Source organism: Bradysia coprophila, assembly GCF_014529535.1.
Source record: "Bradysia coprophila strain Holo2 chromosome X unlocalized genomic scaffold, BU_Bcop_v1 contig_39, whole genome shotgun sequence".
In the NCBI taxonomy this organism is placed as follows: domain Eukaryota; kingdom Metazoa; phylum Arthropoda; class Insecta; order Diptera; family Sciaridae; genus Bradysia; species Bradysia coprophila.
In genome coordinates this window covers 2,207,906-2,229,152 of record NW_023503329.1, presented here as the reverse complement: position 1 = coordinate 2,229,152, position 21,247 = coordinate 2,207,906, and the positions used below count along the sequence as shown (strand labels likewise).

At 35.0% G+C, this 21,247-nt stretch overlaps 1 protein-coding gene across 3 annotated transcripts in view; it reads left to right on the top strand.

Annotated features, from left to right (window-relative positions):
* Nucleotides 1–21,247, top strand: part of LOC119069765 (inactive dipeptidyl peptidase 10-like) — a 63,891-nt gene that overhangs the window by 7,739 nt on the left and 34,905 nt on the right. The window contains exon 1 of one of the 3 annotated variants that reach the window (XM_037173897.1): nt 14,294–14,539. The exons of 1 other annotated variant lie outside the window; for it this stretch is intronic. In XM_037173897.1, the coding sequence (XP_037029792.1) occupies nt 14,423–14,539 (117 nt within the window). In that variant the 5' untranslated portion in view covers nt 14,294–14,422. Of the gene's footprint in view, nt 1–14,293; nt 14,540–21,247 lie in introns of those variants that run through there. One more of the 3 variants, XM_037173899.1, reaches the window with a different exon arrangement.

Here is a 21,247-nt window from a genome sequence, read left to right as displayed (position 1 = left end):
AACGAAATTGTGTTTTGTATTGTTCTGTTATTTTTAAAAACATTTCTTTATGATTCAATCAGAGAGAAACATGCCGTTTCTATAGCATTTATTACCAGAATTACGTAGGGAAATGGAAAAACGAAAATTGCGAACTAAGTTGTGGCAATCAACCACCGTTGCCATAGCCTGACTTTGACAGACTATAAATTAATGCAGCAATGATTTTGTAAATTTTCAATGGAAATTTTGCACACGGTATTTAAAACGGTCAACCTGGACTTCGACTAGTTTTGACTATTTTAATATCCTTTACGGAAAAATCCCCATTCCTGCTGACCTTGATCTCACAGAATTTTTCATTATTATGTGAACCCAATAAATTATATGGTTACCTTACAAAAGCGTCTAGCTATCTGTAATGTACTACATTACATGCTAGTTGGGAAATTTTTATTTTGACGAGCCGAAGGTAAGGGCTATTATCCCACAGGTTAAAATAAAAATTTCCCATTGAGCATGTACAATGTTTGACTTGCGAAAGCCCCGGGAAACCAGTTTTAACGTACCTCACTTGACAATGTGGTAAATGATGGAAATGGTACTTCTTGTGGGTTTCTCGGTGGTTGCCGTTTCCAAAAGATTTTGGCTCTTGTTTCAAATAGCTTCCTTTTCGTCAAAATAAATAAAAATGTTAAAACAAAGACATAATCTTGCTAAAAAGCAGAACTAACAGACTTAGACGTGATAAATACACACAAAAGACATGTTTATCGTTTTAAAGGGGTAATCCCACAAAAATTATGATAAAGTCTCGAAAATAGTTTTAAGGGAATAATCCATTAGAGATGAATTATTCTGTTCTTCACAAATTGTATCGACACGAAAAATTCAGAATATTCATAAAGGAGCTATGTAAGCGTGTGTTATAAATGGTTTCAATTTTTTCAGTAATGCTAGCAATTTTATAACTTTTATGGGATATTTATCAATCAATCAATTTTGATTCAACCTCCAGCAGCAGCTAAACAGCCAAGAACATATGAGCACATATGAATGAGAATAATAAAATAAGAAACGGACCCATAAACCCCTCAAAATGGGAGGTAAAACATATTTCTTCATTTATATTGTATTTTTATCGAGACAATCAACGGTTATGCCGTAGCAGAAGAAATAGGACACCATATTTGAATGGTTACAAACTAATTAATTAACGTTTCCTTGGCCAAATGTCAGACTGCAGAACCCTTGGCTAAATTTCAGACTGCAGAACCCTTGGCCATATGTCAGACTGCAGAACCTACTTTTGCAAAATTATTTCAAGAATTTCTCAATTTTCCTTAAACTCCCGGGTAAAAAAAAAGTGGTTGTGAGACGTCTCTTCGAGACAGCTATTTTGTATGGAGGCGAGACGTCTCTTTTTTGACCTTTGAGACTGGATTAGTTCTCATAATTCATCCAAAATTCATCCGAATTCATCTGAAACTGTTGAGAAGTCTTGTTTTAAATGTCTTTCGGAGATGTTTGAGACTGGATGAGTAGTCTCTTTTCAAACTTTTACGAGACTTTATGAGAATGTCAGAGTGGTCTCATTTTGTATATTCTTCGAGAATGTTTGAGACTGAACGAGAATACTTTTTGTTGGACTTCAAGAGACTGGTGAGAAGTCTCATTTCGACCTGATTATACATTGTGAGACTGAAGGAGTGGTCTCATTTCGGCTTTTCGAGACGCTGTGAGACTGAAGGAGTGGTCTCATTTCGGCTTTTCGAGACGGTGTGAGACTGTAGGAGTGGTCTCATTTCGTCTTTTCGAGACGCTGTGAGACTGAAGGAGTGGTCTCATTTCGTCTTTTCGAGACGCTGTGAGACTGAAGGAGTGGTCTCATTTCGGCTTTTCGAGACGCTGTGAGACTGAAGGAGTGGTCTCATTTTGACTTTTTGAGACGATGTGAGACTGAAGGAGTGGTCTCATTAAGGATTTGTTAGACGTTATGAGAATGGATGAGTGGTCTCATTATGGATTTGTTAGACGTTATGAGAATGGATGAGTGGTCTCATTTTGATAAGAAGAAATAGGATAAAAAAGACTGTTTGAGTTTTTCCGATACCCTGTGAGACTTCTCATTTTTGAGTTTTTCCGAGACCCTTTGAGACTTCTCATTTTTGAGTTTTTCCGAGACCCGATGAGACTTCTCATTTTTGAGTTTTTCCGAGACCCTTTGAGACTTCTAATCTTTGAGTTTTTCCGAGACCCTTTGAGACTTTTTATTCTTGAGTTTTTCCGAGACCCTTTGAGACTTCTCATTTTTGAGTTTTTCCGAGACCCTTTGAGACTCCTCATTTTTGAGTTTTTCCGATACCGTTTGAGACTACTCATATTTCATTGCTTTGGCCATGCTGTTAGACTATTTTCTTCTTTCGATATTATTTATCGGACGATTTGTTTATGTGAATATCTGTACTTCTATGTTGAGTTCATAGATGGCCACTGCCCTTTACTTTTCTTATAATTCGCTAGATCAAATTGACTGAAATTATGTAGAATCGTTAGTAATATTTTTTTTTTACCTTTTTGTAATGTTTTTTCCGGTCACCCATCCAAGTACTAACCGCGACGAATGATGCTTAACTTTCAATCTGGACGGCCATCGACGTTACTCATGTTGCTAAATCAGATATATGTATTTGTGGATCTAATTTTGAACCGTTGTTGCAATTTCCGAGACCAGATGAGTAGTCTCATTTCTAAAGTTTTTTCTACTTTTGAGACCCGTTGAATGGTCTCATTTGAAGAAAATATTTCCTTTGATTTGTGAGACCCGTTGAGTGGTCTCATTTGAAGAAAATATTTTCTTCGCTTTGTGAGACCCGTTGAGTGGTCTCATTTGAAGAAAATATTTTATTCCATTTTTGAGAACGGAAAAGTGGTCTCATTTCGAAAAAAAAAAATTTCTTCCAATTTTGAGAACGGAAAAGTGTTCTCATTTCGAGAAAATATTTTATTCCATTTTTGAGAACGGAAAAGTGGTCTCATTTCGAGAAAATATTTTCTTCCAATTTTGAGAACGGAAAAGTGGTCTCATTTCGAGAAAATATTTTATTCCATTTTTGAGAACGGAAAAGTGGTCTCATTTCGAGAAAATATTTTCTTCCAATTTTGAGAACGGAAAAGTGGTCTCATTTCGAGAAAATATTTTCTTCCAATTTTGAGAACGGAAAAGTGGTCTCATTTCGAGAAAATATTTTCTTCCAATTTTGAGAACGGAAAAGTGGTCTCATTTCGAGAATAAAATATTTTCTCGAAATGAGACCACTTTTCTGTTCTCAAAATTCGAATAAAATATTTTCTCGAAATGAGACCACTTTTCCGTTCTCAAAATTCGAATAAAATATTTTCTCAAAATAAGAACACTTTTCTGTTCTCAAAATTCGAATAAAATATTTTCTCGAAATGAGACCACTTTTCCGTTCTCAAAATTCAAATAAAATATTTTCTCAAAATGAAAACACTTTTCTGTTCTCAAAATTCGAATAAAATATTTTCTCGAAATGAGACCACTTTTCCGTTCTCAAAATTGGAAGAAAATATTTTCTCGAAATGAGACCAATTTTCCGTTCTCAAAATTCGAATAAAATATTTTCTCGAAATGAGACCACTTTTCTGTTCTCAAAATTCGAATAAAATATTTTCTCGAAATGAGACCACTTTTCCGTTCTCAAAATTCGAATAAAATATTTTCTCGAAATGAGACCACTTTTCCGTTCTCAAAATTCGAATAAAATATTTTCTCAAAATGAGAACACTTTTCTGTTCTCAAAATTCGAATAAAATATTTTCTCGAAATGAGACCACTTTTCCGTTCTCAAAATTCGAATAAAATATTTTCTCGAAATGAGACCACTTTTCCGTTCTCAAAATTCGAATAAAATATTTTCTCGAAATGAGACCACTTTTCCGTTCTCAAAATTCGAATAAAATATCTTCTCGAAATGAGACCACTTTTCCGTTCTCAAAATTGGAAGAAAATATTTTCTCGAAATGAGACCACTTTTCCGTTCTCAAAATTCGAATAAAATATTTTCTCGAAATGAGACCACTTTTCCGTTCTCAAAATTTGAATAATTTTTTTTTTAAATGAGACTACTCGTTCAGTCTCGGAAAGTATTAAATCCGAGACCACTCGGACAGTCTCATCGCGTCTAACAAATGAAAGTCTAAAAAGACTACTCATTCATCCTCAAACATTCTCGAGAAGTAGTCGAAACGAGACCACTCGGTCAGTCTCGGAAAGTGTAAGGAAAAATTATTCGAAAAGAGACCACTTGTCCAGTCTCGGAAAGTATTAAATCCGAGACCACTTGGACAATCTCATCACGCCTAACAAATAAAAGTCAAAAAAGACTACTCATTCATCCTCAAACATTCTCGAAAAGTAGTCGAAACGAGACCACTCAGCTTCTCTCGTTCATTCTTGTTCATTTACATAAAATAAATTAAAATTGAGACTTCTCGTAAACTGAAAAAGTCAATGAGACCGAAATGAGACCCTTGAGACTACGTATTTTTAGGTCTCACTGAGACTGAAATTTTTACCCGGGCTTACCTAATTAAACAAATTCGACGTTTCTCTATAAGATCTAAGTTTCTGTTTATTCTAACAAAAATAAATGTTTTTCGTATGCCTCTGAACGGTTTTTTTTACAGTGGCCAACATGTTAAAACCAGCCAATCTAAGATATTTGACTTTTTCGATAATTTTGACATTTCCCAGTGTTCAAAACGTCAAAGCACAAGGCGAGAAAAATGACACATCCGAACCAAACAAAAATTCTGCATCTCACAATTTTTGTTTACAGCTCACTGTTTCTGTCGTAACTCAACTAAGTATTATAGAAAAATTGCGTATTTTTATAATTTGAACACTTAGCGCTAGATTTTTTTCCAAGATCCAGAAATTCAGTGCTAAAAATGTTGTGCTTGTATTTCGTAAACTTGAACTTAAATTCAAACTATTCTATTGGAAACGTGGTACAAAGTACGTGGAATTTGTAATTTTTCATTCAATCAAAAAAAAAATATTTTAAGATACAGTGAACGTCATCTCAAATGTCTCACTGTCAAATTTTTTCTGAGAATTTTATTGTGTCATTGCAAATTCACACATTGCACAGCCAGTAAAAAATCGATCTTTTCAAAAACAGAAATTACAATAAATAAAAATCGTCCACTCTATTCCTTCCCAATGTTCCAAGAATACATGCTGCGTTTCCTCTTTGAATAGCAATTGAAATTCTTTGCAATAAGTAATCTGTTGAACGCTTTTCCCCTGATGCTTTTTTCATTAAAGATCCTAATTTCGTGACAAATTTCTTTGTTTCTGGGCCCATGCAACCTAAAGATTCAAAAGCAAGCGGGGTGAATAAATAATTTTCTTTAAGTTTTGTATAATGATTATGCCTTAATCTCTCCGCTTTCTCTGCAATTGAGCGTGCTTACTTAGAAAAAAAAACTTGTTTCAATCAATTTAATAGAATGAAGTTTTATCCGGAATCAGATTCTTAATGGAAATCTCCAAATGAACATCAAACGTTAACATTCATTCAATTAACAACATTGTTTCCACAAGAAATTTCCTAATAATGCCAACCAATGCATTTAAAATTCCTATTGATTTTCACGTGAACCAGAATCGTATCGAAGAAAAAAAGTGGAATAATTACCTCTTCAAATTCTTTTGAAATAGAAATTTTATGCTAACGACAACGCTAATTTTGCATGAAAACTGTTACAGAGATAACATGCTTTCAAACTTTGCAGATTAACGGTCTTTAATATGCTTTGAAATCCTTTGTATGATCCAGAAAGATGCCAACAAAAAGAAATTTCGAATAATCAGATTTTAATTGTGGATTATTCTCTGTTTACGGCATAAGATGCGCCTTTAAGAGCAACTGAATCTGAAATTGAGCAGAAAATTTTCATAGTCTTTTTCTCCAGCTGGTTTACAAACACACACTATATGTGTGTACTGTACAATCTACAATCTAAGACAAGATTCATAATGTTTTTGCGTCGATGTAGCGAAGACACAATTTTGTAGCTTTTATTTTATTTTATTTTTTATATACAAGGTGTGTGTCCGTAGAACGCAATATATTTACCACTTGTTACGAAAGTCAAAGTCAAAACTGTCAATTAATCTCTAAGTTGTCCACACACTTAATAAAGGGGGTTTTCCTTCGATTTGGTTCCGTTTTGACTGACGTTCCTCAATCGGTGAAACGGAAAACGTTTTTTTTTAAACGTGAGGCCACTAGTGAAGAACTCTTCATACTTGCAACAAAAACAGATAATTCTCATTGGAGAATCGTGTCACGCCCCGATCATCAACTTTTTCTACATATAACGCCAGATGTTAGATTAATCTCACTGCTGTTGGACCATATAGGCGCTACGACATTTTCAAGGTAGATTGATAGCACATCACGTACATTAACTGTAAGAGGTCATTCAAAAAGTACGCTAGTGAAACATGAAGAGTACGATTTTTTTCCAAGCACCCCCATTGCTAATTGTAAGTCATTTGTAAATGATAATGTATAAAATAAACTGACAGAATAGCTTCCCAATTAGCAGATGACATAGTCGGAGACAATTATTGTCCACTCAAGACACAGTTTCATTCCTAACAAAAATTAATTGAAAAGGTAAATTTCGTAGATGAAAATAGGCTGAAGTTAATGCTCTTCTATCAACAACAAAAATGTCAAAAAGAGTTCTTATTCCGTGTATGCTATTTCGTTTCGTTATTATAGGGCCAATGTTTTGCGTGCATATATATACTCAAGGAATCGTTGCTCCTAAAGCTAAAATCAAAATGAAATTTTTGCAGAAATATTTTCATTAATTATTCAGTGGCGTATTATGTATAAAATGATTGTAAGTGGAGTATTGTGCGGATGGGATATCTTATTCATAACTTAATGAAATGTAAAACAATAAAATTTGCATTTTCCACCTTTTTAATTGATCAATAAAGTGTGTAGTATCACGTTTTGTATACGTATATATTACCGTATACCGACCATAGCGTACATCAGTCTATTTTGAATTTCTCTAATTGTGTACGTAGAACTGCTGTAATTAAAATACCAACGAAAAAAAAAATTCAAATAGCTTGGCATATAACTAGGGTATAACTAATCCAAGCTTTCAGAGACCAGAGTGAAATATTTAACATTCTATTCCCTCGACGGGTGGAATTTCCCTTTCAGAATATTTTTTTTTGTAAAATTTCTTTTTTTAGTTAATCGTGTCACGTTTATTAATAAAAACCTCAATATATTCACCAAACGATATGCCATCTAACCCGAACGGTTATTACTGCCAAAACATATTAATATGAGTCATTCATACGCACAGTTCCTTTATACTCACAGACAATTTTCCCAAACCCATATATTCAATACATTTCTTGCATTTCGGAATGTGTTCAACAGAAAAGAATGGCATGTTACGGATGCTTTATTTTCATCCTTCACGTGTGGTTGTTGTACATAGCAATGTTATCTACGTGAAAAATATATTTCCTCCTACGTGGAGCAAACTAAATTCAAGGAAAATCAACACAACGGAAAACAGGAAAAATTGCAATCATTTCGACTTCGATATTATCGTTTCGCGTGCATTTTCTCTCCGCTCTCATCGGTCTACCCGTTCCACTGTTACACATTCCCATTCCAACCCCGGATATACAGTACGAAAGTCTCTCCATCGTTGGTGTCTCTCTGCCGCTCGCAAATATCGAAATCGAAACGGAATATTTATATCAAATGGTTCGCTCACTGTTGGAACGGTAAATATAGTCACAAAACAGGGGTCGACGAGATAATATGCATTTTCTGCTATTTGCTGCTTGCTTTTAACTTTCTCACATAACAAATATATTCATCAAAGACTTTGTTTCGTTGATTTCAAAATAAATATTGCATCTTCTTGCGCGCTCTTTAATTTTTAAACGGCGACACTTTCGGCAACTATAATGTGAACTTTCCGTAAAACACCGAAAAAAAGCTCAATTTAACTGCTAATTGAACTTTTAAATAAAAAATTTCAAAAAATAAAATAAATCTCAAATTTTGTATTTTGTTATTGCTGTGCATACAAAAGTGTAAGACATCGGTTGCTGCATTTATATACTTAAAAGATAAATAGTGACTATCCGATATGTACTCATTTAATGTGCTTTTTTGTACACAAATAAATGTAACTTCTATGTGTTCCGTGTGTAGTGCATAAACATTCTATCTGAACTTTCTACTCGAATGTGTTTGTTTATTATAAATTGTACGTACCCCTTCTACATTATATGCTACTAACTCTCATGTTCAACTGGATGTTAATAAATTAGATTTTTGTCTCCTGTTTGCGAAATATTATGAATCAAGACGGAAAACGATGTGTAAATAAATGAAATCTCTGTTTGAATAATAATAATTGAAGTGAATTTGATTATATTATAGCAGTAAATTCGAAACAAATTGATTGTGCCAAAGGATACAAAATATAATAAATGTGGTTGATGATGTCTGTTGACTGGTGTGTAGACCGAAAATTTGAATATATAACATTCTAACACCCGCGCATCACTTTGATTAGACTATGATGGTAAATAAATGGAAATGAACGGAAGGAAATTCAGTGGGACAGGTGTATGTAACCGAGGACTATTTGCAAGGCAAATTTTTTTGTTTTACAAAAAAGGGGACAAATGTTGCTATACTTCAAGAAGAAATTCTGACAATTTTTTTATTGAAATATTTTATGGTAACTTCTCTACTCAGGCGTCCATTCATCAATATATTCAACTGCTTTCGATGACCAGCAACGATATTAAACCGATGTCTAATAGAATTGAAATTTTGAATAGAAATCAACCAACTATATTAATCGATGGTTTATACCTAAGACTTGTCCAGGCGAAAATGAAACGAAAATTTAGTATGAACGTTCTCTCTACGTCAACGTCTATTGATTGAATTTAACTGAATTATTCTGTAGATTAAAAAAATACGGTTCACACAACTAAGGTTTCATGTTCGTACTAAATCCTTTCCACATCAACTTTGCTCATTGTCAATGTCAACATTTACATCGTAACCTTAGTGATCTATGTGTAGCATGTTACAATGTATACATTTTAATGTCTCAAGTCGTGGAACATCATTTAATCAGAGCCTTTCGTGCTAAAATTACTTTTCACATTTTCGTTTTTCTTGGTATTAATCTAGAGGTAAAGGGGCGCCTACATGAGCTTATGGGGGGATGTAGACTATGGTGGTTCTATATAGTAAACGGAATAGTAGTTGTACGGAATGATGGGTCTCGTGTGCTGGAAATCAGGGACTATTTTTGGGTAAACATTTTTCCATATTTTCCTGAATTTTCCAAAAACATTTTTTGTGAAAATGTATGAAAATTCGGGAAAATTTTGTAAATGTTTTCAAAAAAAGAGTCCATGTAGTCCCTGTAGTCCCTGTAGATAGAAAATAAAAACTTTCTTAAGCAAGAAGAATCAACCATAGTCGCATGTGTGTGGCTAATGAAGGTTTGAAAAAACTTTCATTTGTTCACGTTCAAACTTTGCATTGGTTCGCCCAAATGTGTCATAAAATGTGTGGGGGCTTTTGGTAAAGAAACCACTGACTGGCCACGAGTTAGCAAATTTGGTGATGAGTGGAAACTTAATTTCAACTATGATTCACTAGACTTGTTGGTGTACAAATCAGCATAGTGTTTTTAGAGCATTGTATCGAGTACCACTGTCGCCATGGCCTGATGAGAAATGGTATTTTTGAACTGCATATTAATGCAAAACGTCGAAAGACGTATTTAAATTTTTTCTCAGATCGAAACAGTGGTCGAATGTCTTATGTTAAAACTTTCTTCATTCGAAGTTATAGCGTACTGACATCCAATTTTATTATTTCAGCCTGCTGTTATCATTAATTCTTAACCTTCCAAGGTTACCTTGGAAAATTCCATTAAAATTTTTTTCTTTGGAATTTATAAGAAAATTTAACGAGTCTATTAGGAGAATTTAGCCAATGGTATTGGTATTGGATTATTGGTACTATGATCACGGTAATTCAACCTACACCTGTACGAATTCAGCCTTGGCTCGTCGGAGTCTAAGCCACCCAAAATGTAGCGGCCGTGTTTAGCTATCGATTACTACGATAAAAAGGAACAGGAATTCTGAAATTGTTTGACCTTGTTAGAAATGGTCTGTATGTTACAATGAATGAAGTAATTCGGTGCCAAACACTATGGTTTGGACTGACTGACTGATACCAATGTGTTACGCTTTCAGTCCACGGCAGGGTAAAATAGGCCAAGCATAAGCGCCTGATTTGACTAGTGACCTACAGTATCTAGTAGAATTGTATTTTGCGAATAAAATTAATTCAATTTACACTAACATCATTTGAGTTCATTTGAGTGTATTAGGTCCCTTATTTGACTGTTCAAATGTGAACCGTTCCTGCCTGGTTTATTTTACCCTGCCGTGTTTCAGTGGCTACAAGGTATTAAAAATAACAGTCGATCCCTAGTGGAATCATCATTATCTGCTTCGTTCAACTCACTTTACCGTTGTGGCACTTAATTAGGGATTTCTTCTATTTGAAACAATCACATGACAAACTTAAAGCATGCCAAATCACACACGAAGTGCTCAACTGAAACCCCCCTGATGATAAAGTGTTTCCACCTACATTTTTTTACGCATCGAACGAGCTATACACAGCCTTCATCGATCGCTCCATTAAAATTTTCCATAATTTTTTATGAAATTTTAACAATCCCAAAATTGTTACCATTAAAACATTAAAAGCCATTCATTACTTCTCATTACCATTTACGATGAAAAAAATATTCCATCACCAAAATATGCCATCATCACGTAAACAGCTGGGTATAAAAAAAAAGTTCAGACTTGTTCACGGCACTCTTGATATATTTGCGCAATTTTTTTCATTTGATTTTGAAATAAATTTTTAAATTGTAAATAAATTTCTCCGGATTTCGGTAGCTATTCATGGGTGTTAACCGTATTTAGATCGTATATATGCAGACATGTATACGCGTGCTAAATGTGCATTGAATGCACGAGATTTGCGAAGATTGATTTTATTATTCAATTTGATAACCACTCATCGACAAGCGGAAATTCGATTATTTTTTGTTCGATTTTTCCAATTTCACCTTCATCGATTCAATTCAAGGAAAATTTCTGTATTCGCTGGATTAAGCTGATTCGCTTCGTTGTGCAATTTAATGCTTATCCAACGATTTATCTGGAAACCTTGATTCCAGGAAAACGTTAACAGCTTATTTCTGGCATGTTGGTGACAGCGAGAATTTTGCATTCCGTTATTCGTACTCAGCATACATGGGAGTGTCGTTTAACGTAAAAACTTTCATGTTGTAGAGGAGATTATCACAAAATTCTTCGCTTTTTTCCAGCTTTTATTCGTTTGTCAAGAGGTTTGTAGTAGGGAAATAAAATGCTCGTAAATCTGGAACACAAAAGATTGATGCTACACCAACTACCAACTTTTCGTGTTTAACGTTATACGTTGCTTTTGTTCCTACGAATTTCGATTTTTATAGTTGCTGGGAGCACATGAAGTACTAATGAATAGAATTTAATGGGATTTTTGCATTTACGCTCGCGGTAAAGTGAAATGTAACATATTTTCTGAGTTGAGTTGGGTAATTGTTGTGGTTTGTAAATTATTACTAACTTAAATTGCATCTAACAAATGAGAATCTAGATTCAGAGTTCTACTATTTTGGAGCAGGTCGAGTACGCGTATCAAGCAAATAGGTAGAGCTTAAAATTCTAGATTGCCATTATGTGAAACGAACTTTCTGTGGAGGCCATAACCACTCCCAATTCAGAAAATATGTTGTATTTCACTTTTCCATGAGTGGAATTGAAAACTGAAGTTATTCTACGTGGACACTAATCGTGTGTCTTTGAAAAATTTCCACTGCAAGATATTAATCCATTTCGCGCGATATCTGCTATAAGTTTGTATTCTAAAAGTTTCCCAACTTCTGTCTGTCCAATTATCAATAACAATTTGTCATACTAAGCTATGCGTGCGTTCGTAATATTTCCACATTTTAAATATTTGTTTCTGCGAATTCGGTCTGTGTATTTTTAGAAAAATCTGAGTAGCGTGACCGTTTCGATTCATCAGCTGTCGATTCTCTATTCCATATAAATGGCTTATCGTTCCTTATTAGTTATAAAATGAGTACCAGCTGGCACTGATGCTCAGCACCTGATGGAATGCGGGAGAAAGGTAACTATTGGCCAATTACAATGACAAAATTCATTAATGGATTTTGGTACTTCCAGACGGATGATCACTGTGCTACACATTCAAAATAATTGGGGCCTGTCAACTTTCGGCACCCTGGACTTTACTTAAATAGTCGTGGAATACCACCAAATAAATTTCTAAAAATCTAGAATTCGGTTTTGGATTTTTTCAATAACTCATTCGCAATAGCGGTGAGGCTGCGGGTCTGTGAATGCTTCACTCTGGAAATATCCATGAAATGTTATCGCAGCGAAGCTGGTTTGCCAAAAGAATAGAGCGCTGACATCAGTAATTTTATGGCGAACTGTACTAGAAATGTAATAGAATTCTACAAACATCTGAGCTTTAGTTTCCAAACAGCATTTCCCTATGATGACGTGCAAATTGTATACGCTTATGAAGCGGGTGTTCACCGTCGTATATATTACACTATTTTCCGAAGTTCACAGCCTTGAACTTCCATACCTCTGCAATGTTAATTTGATTTCTCAATGTCTATCAGCACTCGTGTGCTATTAGTTTTAGAGTAGACCACCTGGACGGTTTTGATATTATGACGTTTTTAATATTCAAAGTCTCTGTAATAGTTCTCTTCAATAGACTTTTCTTATGGAATGGACAATTCTAATCGAAACGAAGGCAATTGAATCACAACATTGACAACTTCAATTAGTAGGGGGAATTTCGACAAGTTCGGCGCAAAACATAGTTCTAAGCAAACAATTGTGATACGTAAGGGATCATTCATAAATGACGTCCACTTTTTGCAGTGCTGCCAGCCGATTTAAATCATTAATAACTCGATAAATATGCATTCTACTTCCCAAATAAACCACCTACAGTTTGTTCATGTCACTTTTACACAGTTTTACATATGTCAGAGTTTTAAATGTACCCAGTCAATTAAGTTATTCCCAAATTATGAATTTTTGGCGCAAAATTTAAAATTTCTATCGCGAATTCAAATATTGCGCAATTTGGGAAGAACTTAATTGACTGGGTACATTAAAAACTCTGACATATCGACAATCTTTAGAAAATGTGTAAAAATGAAATGAACAAACTGTAATTGGAAGACACACATTGGACTCTCCTTTATGAATGATCCCTCATTCCTATAAAACTCACAGATTTTTTTACAAAATTAATTTTGTGTACAAAGTACCACACCCACTTCTACCCATTCTACAGCAGCTAAGAATTTGAATGAGGCTCTTCGAATCCGTGAAATGAAAAAAAAAGACAAATTGTCCGAGTTACCTGATAACCTAGAACAATATGTTTGGCAACATTAGCTGAGAATGATTTTTTACATCATTTTAAAAATACCTTACAGCAGCCTCGACTAATTTTGATATTATTTTTCTAGAACCGAACGATCGATCACACATTTTAACAGACATCTCACCATCCCAGACATTTTCTTATTTTTTTTTGTTTTTTAAAAATTTAACGGAAAAAAAAAGAAAATATTGAACCCGCACACTGTTTTGTGCATTTTATTCAGTAAAAGTTCAACGAAATCTCTGGCAAAATAAAAATGCATAACTTTCCCGACGAATGACATTAAAAATGTTTTAGCTTTGTTACAGAACATATTTTATCGATTGTAAATCCGGTGTGTAGCTTTAAAATCCGTATCACATAATCATCGTATATGCATAGTTATGACAAAAGAAAAAAAATCCTTCGAAATATATACGGAAATTGTAAAGTGAATTGACATTCGTAGCAAAAAGTAGTATACAAAGTATGATGAGAGTATAATATAACATATCTACAAAAAAAAAATCCAAAAGTTAAATTGAAAATCGTGCAAGTGACATCATCATAAAAATAAAATTTATTCTTTTTATATAAATAATAAATTATTATCAACGTGAAATTAAAAGTTAACAAAAGAAAAATATTTAAAAAAAAAATAATTTTTTTGAATTAAATGTAAAAATGGCCAAATCCAAATCGTAAAATGTCCAGAAAATCAACGTACTGCTGTAGATATAATATATTTTTGATAAATTTTATGAATAACTTGTTGAACGATGGCAGATGGGGTGGTTGATGGACCGACACAAGCAGCTCCAATATCTGTGATAAGTGCACCACCAAACGCAAACCCAGAGGGTGAAATGGATGCCCTGTTGTTAGGTCGTACGAGGGTAAGTTATAGTCAAACATATCAGTACGTCTATATAGTAATGGATATAAATAACCGATGAATGGATGAGGGGGTGTATTTTTCAATTTCACATATATTTCTTTGCACAACGAATACCATCATTATATATCATCTATCTCGTCATCACTATCTTTTATTATGCGAATCAATTTTGATTGACATTCTTTGTGTTTTTCTCATCGTTTCTGGTGAATCAATTGTATTCCATAGCGTTGCTGGCAGTCTGAAGGAACGACGGTGTTTATTTCTTTGTTCATTTGATTGCAGGCATATCGCATTCCCATTTACGGAAATTGAAAGTCTTTTTTTATTGTTTAAATAAAATTTAAATTGGAATTTCCAGTAAGTTAGTTGTGGACAATTCTGGCCGTATAAATTGAAATTACAATTTTATGCAATGGAGGTGGTGACCGCATAAAATACTATTTTAAAAATTAGTACATTTTCTACCTTGGTGTATATTTCGAGAATAACTTCGTATGTACAATTGTATATAACGAGCGCCAGCGAGTGTATATACAATTGTACATAAGAAGTGATTCGAGAAATATACACCAAGGTAGAACAATGTTTTATCTCCTGCAAGCTGATATTTCATACATTAGCGAAATAACCACAAAAATTTGGATTTAAAATTAATTAATTAAGCATGTTGTTTTAAAACGCATTCACAACAAAAAAAAACATACAGATGTCGTATCCTTCATTTCCTCTATCCAATTATTCGAATCCTGATAGGTGGAATAAGAATGCGATGCTTTGTGGTTGACACAAAATATTTATTTTATTTAGTAAAATTCAGTAACCACTTCTATGCACAACCCGAAATCACTTTTCAAACACCTGTTTGTCCAATATATATATTTGTTCAGAATATCTTTCTCAACTATTCAACCTTTCCAGCCGATGGACAAAATACTTCTGACTTTCTATGTTCATTGCAATCGACCGTTCGGTACGATTGATATTCCACAATTTTTCTATTTTGCGTTATCAGCAAATTGATGCGAGTGCAATTGCACTTCACATCCGTCCAACCTCGATTCCGATTTCGTGGACGTTTCATACATTTCCCACGACATACGATTCCGAATATTTCAGCGTCGCGGGATGTCGCTGATCTAGCAACTTGCGGAACGTATTTTCAGCCATTCGGCATGAGGGGTACCACAATACTCCCTCCTCAGAAAAAGAAAAATAAGATCATCGTTCAAGTCGGAAAAAAGCTTTCTCTCGCAAACCCTCTCTTCAAACTTTTTAACCTTTGTCACACCGTTCTGAGCCATTTGCTCATACGACCAAGCCTTTGGAAAAGTGATTTCGCGTTTTCACATTAATTCTTAACCTAAACAATCAAAAAGAAACTTGAAATGACCAAACAGGCCCTAACTACGACCCCAAATGAAACCCCAAATATAATTGTAACAGTCTAAGTGACTATAAAAATCAAAAACATTTTAAATGACTATAAAAATCAGAAATTTCACCCCCAACCCTACTCTAAAATCCTCAACCATCGAAAGACTCCCAGATATTTTACTCATTCATACATTTACTTCATTCATTTCGACGTTGTCCCTGGATCGTGCCAATTTGTGCATCCGCTGTATTCCCTCCGTGGCACTCCGGAATATTGTGCTTCGGCATCGTATGTACCATACGATACCCGCCCCCATAATGAAAATGACTGAAACGATGGCCATCAACGACCAAATTGACCAACCATGACTCTCGATTTTGTTGAACTGTATCTTGTTTTGTCTCACTACTTGCTCTCTCTTCCAGTCGTCTTCGATCCTCAACTTGTCAATTTATCGGTTCGACCCAGGTCCGTCCAACAGCCATTGCTCATTCCGCTAGGGCTGTCTTGGTGCAATATTCATAGTGTTCGTTGTCTCGACTCATTTCTCGTGCGTTTCAATCCGTCTCAGGAGCAACAGTTTCGTCTACCCGCTCATCCAGTTTATACAAGGCCTGCCGAAACAGTGACTGTCCATGGTTACGACCGTCGATGTTAGTGACTGTCCATTGACTGTCGGTGTTGGTGACTGTCCATGGTTAAAACCGTCGATGTTTGTGACTGTGTAAGTCAGTGATTGACCATGTTGTTCAAAGATTGTCAATGTTTCTAAAATAAAATCAAAAATATATAAAGCAAGAATTTTCAAAAAAAAATTATAGTGACACTGCGACAGCGAGTGGCCGTTTTGCTGTAACTACGAAATATATCATTTACATTATCATTTCCCCATTGTAATTAATCGGATACCCAATGCATTTTCACCCAAGCGTAAAGATAAAGTAACTATCTCTAAAATCACGTCATCATCATTGAGGTTTTAAGCATTCGTCTTTTTCTCACTCGTGGCCTGGCCACATTCATTCACAGTATGCTATAGGTCTCACCTTTCATAAAAAAATGCCTTCATATCATCAACTTCAATCATCATTCAACCCGCGTAATTCATTCATTCATAAAATTTATCTAAACGCAAATATTCATTTTCCCAAACAAATGCATTTTCCTATGCCCAAATCAAAGATTTCATATATGATTCAATCGTCCATCCATTCATCATTTACAACAAATAATATCGAGCTCAACAAATTTCAACCCGATACGAGACAAAACAGAACTTCAAATCGAAATCTGCAAAAATGAAAGTCGGATCAACAACCTCAACGCCAAAACATGGCAAGATAAAATTCTGCCAAACATAAACTTTTTCAATCCAAAATAACAAAAAGCAATTTCATCTTGCAATTACTGAGGGAACAAAAAGTAAAATCAAAACTCGAATCTAACTAAATCAAATTCAAACATATAAAATCAACAACTTGAAAAATACAACTAAACATGAATTTCGACCACAATGAACCCGATGTATCAACATTATTTTCCCAACGGCCTTTTCCACAAGCTGTTCGTATCAACGGAACATCCTTGAATTTGTCATATTCTCATATTTAGTAACGGCTATCATGTCATGTTTCTTCGCGCCACTATTCTCAGCCCAGTCTCATGTGTTCTGACAACAGTTTCATCATTTTCATACCTTTGCCAGTTCAGCTCAGCGGGTTAACCCAATTAAATTCAAACTCCATTTCTTCCACTTCTACTTTTTCGTCGTTTTACCAACATTTGTTTTCCAATGCTCATTCGTGTCCAACGTTTACAGTTCATATTTGCCATACGTCCATACGTAAGTACGTTCATCGACCCTTTCAACAATTTTCATCATCGATCATTACCTTACTTAGCAAGTACGTTTTTAACTTGCTATCGTAAGTACGTTCATCGACCGTTTCAACAATTTTTATCATGGATCATTATCCTGCGGCAGCGAGTACCTTTTTACTTTGCTATCGTAGGTACGTTAACCGATCCTTCCACCAACAATTTTCATTATGGATCATTACCCTACGGCAACAAGTACGTTTTCATCTTGCTATCGTAGGTACGTTAACCGATCCTTCCACCAACAATTTTCATTATGGATCATTACCCTACGGCAACAAGTACGTTTTCACCTTGCTATCGTAGGTACGTTAACCGATCCTTCCACCAACAATTTTCATTATGGATCATTACCCTACGGCAACAAGTACGTTTTCACCTTGCTATCGTAGGTACGTTAACCGATCCTTCCACCAACAATTTTCATTATGGATCATTACCCTACGGCAACAAGTACGTTTTCACCTTGCTATCGTAGGTACGTTAACCGATCCTTCCACCAACAATTTTCATTATGGATCATTACCCTACGGCAACAAGTACGTTTTCACCTTGCTATCGTAGGTACGTTAACCGATCCTTCGAACAATATCAATTTGTACCCAGAGCGCTATTGTCTCTGATGTTTCATTTCTATTTTACTAGCAACCAAAACCAAAACCGTTTCAACGAATGAGTGAGAAAACAAATTTTGAACGACAACATACTAACTCACCGTCTTTTTCACACTCACCCTTCATTTTCATCCGAGTCAATTTATATAAGCTCAGGCCCGTCACTCACAATTTTTGATCGTCAGTTATTTTACGTTTGCACCCTCTGAAGTTGTGTTTCTCTCCCCCACAGCGACGACATAGAAGTCTCCTCGGACATGTTCTAGCAACATGCCCCTTTTCGTTGCAAATATAGCATTCTTTCGCGATTTTCATAGTTTCACGTGTAGTCTCGCTTTCGCATGATCCTTCCTTAACAACATTCAATTTGTTCCCATTGCGCAACGAGTATATTTCAGCTAGCATTGACTTCAAATCGTGACGCAAACGCGATAATTCTTCCAAGTAGTCCTGTGTGTGACCCATGTTCTTCCAGTTGACTGTATTTGGCGCCGCTTCTGCCCGTTCTTTTTCGTTGACCCCATTTGGTATTATTTCCGCAAAATCTTTTTCATATTCCAGGGCAAGTTTCATCGTATCTTTGATGTTGTCAGGTGCTGGTCTACAGTGTAAAACCATGTGCTCGGTAATATCTGTCCTCAACAAACCCATTTTCATTGCATAAACGGCTTCTTTCTCCAACATTTTGTCGTAGAATTCAATTTCAAGCTGATTTTGGTATTCTGATTCGACTGCTTCACAACCCAATCTATAAAGAGTTTGCACTTTCAGTAAAAAGCATTCCAAGCTCTCATTCTGTGCCTGTTTGCAATTCCATAGATCTTTTTGACAGTCTTTGAATGAGTATGGTTTTTTGTATTTCGAAATCAGCAGCTTTTTTATTTGTCCATACGTCACACACTTCTCATACTTCACTTCTAGATAAGCTTCTCCAGTCAGTTTCCTTTTAATACATTCCAGGATGTTTCCTTGCTCTTCGGGTCTTCCTATCTCCAACGCAATTTCACATCCTTTTAAAAACTTGTGTAAGTCCGCCTCTGTATATTTTTCACCAGGGAACGTTGGTATGATTTTGTCAGTTATTCCAATCAACTCAACAATACTTCTCATTCTTACAATATTGTTTTAGGCATTTATGCTTATACCCTAATTCGTTTCATCGACCCGAACACTTCTGAATTTCACATGTTTATCAGATACATCTTATTGTTTCGTCTCACAACTTACACGTCGTTTGTGCATGCTACATTCATCTTCTAGCCACCTCCTCAAAGTTCAACACGTTACAATTTAACCATCTTCTAAGTTTTTTCCCACTTATGTCTATCGTATCTATATAACGCAAAACTTGTCAAGAATTTCAAAATTTCATCAATTGACTTCTTATAATCGTTGGTTCACACACGTATATTCATCACCGTTCTCATTTTCATTCTAGTTTCAATTTAAAATTCTTGTGAGACGAGTCCCCATAAAATTCACAAACGTTTCTGTCAAAGTTCACTGAGTCTCCGAGTTAAATTTTCCTTTTTATTATTAAGATTTCTTCACCGCTTTAGTTTTCCGACCTTCACATTTAAATAAACAACACACTGCCCGTCATATGCAAGCTTTATTCATGATTAATGTCATATAGAAATATGCATATGGTAACAAATTCAAGCGCGAATTCATGTTTATGTGTACTGTCTTTCTGGTTACTTTACACGTAACATTACACGTAATACACGTAACGTTCTCATATTTTGTTTTTATATGCACATCAAGAATTGCACATTATTGCACATATACACAATTTCCATCTTTCAACGATAACCTGTCACCGAAATAAGAATTGTCCGGTATTTGTACATATCTTCATTGAATTCTGCATATTTATAGGCTTTATCACATATGCGTTATGTGCGAATGTCAAAATTATTTAACCGTGGGGTTTTCACGTTGGGCGCCATTGTCGTATCCTTCATTTCCTCTATCCAATTATTCGAATCCTGATAGGTGGAATAAGAATGCGATGCTTTGTGGTTGACACAAAATATTTATTTTATTTAGTAAAATTCAGTAACCACTTCTATGCACAACCCGAAATCACTTTTCAAACACCTGTTTGCAGGGACTAAAGTAAGGAACAAGTGTGTGGGCAATTGGCGACAATGCCCCTAAAAGTGGCGACATTGCCATCGACATTTGCCACCACAGAAATTTCACTGTATCATTGGCGAAACGGTTTTTCTAACTGATGAGAGCATATTTACAGCATTTGACTTCCCCCTATGGCTCCAATCACAATGCAATTAATGCTTCGACTGGACTCAACAAATTTAACTAACAAATTACCAACAATATTTGCGTCACAAATGGTAATTGTTGAGGAAACCACACCATTTTCAAGAAAATTTTAAAAACCGAATCATTGGTAAAATTTGTTGAGTTCAGACGCAGAATGCGACCCCTAGCGGTCATGAGTTCGAAAGTTTGAATTACCACGTCAAAATTCTAACTTCAAGTTTGCAGACATAATACACCTATCTATCTAGATATTTCCCGGTCAGTTCTTCCCGCTGAGCTGATAGAAATTTCTTCACCAGAAAGTTTCAAACCAATGAATTATTACTACTTTTGGTCAGAAGATTCCCTGTAAGCTGCATAAACCTAGGAATTCAAATATTTTGCCTGCGGCGGCGCATTATTCCTTTAAATGTTTTTAAATACTAGGGTGTACCGGTTTTTACAAAATTTCTTAGTTCTTTTAAAGCTCAGCCGGAAATCCACTCAGCTGGTCTGATCATTTTATGGAAGATTTTTTTTCTTTCAAACTATGATTTTGTGCTGCTGT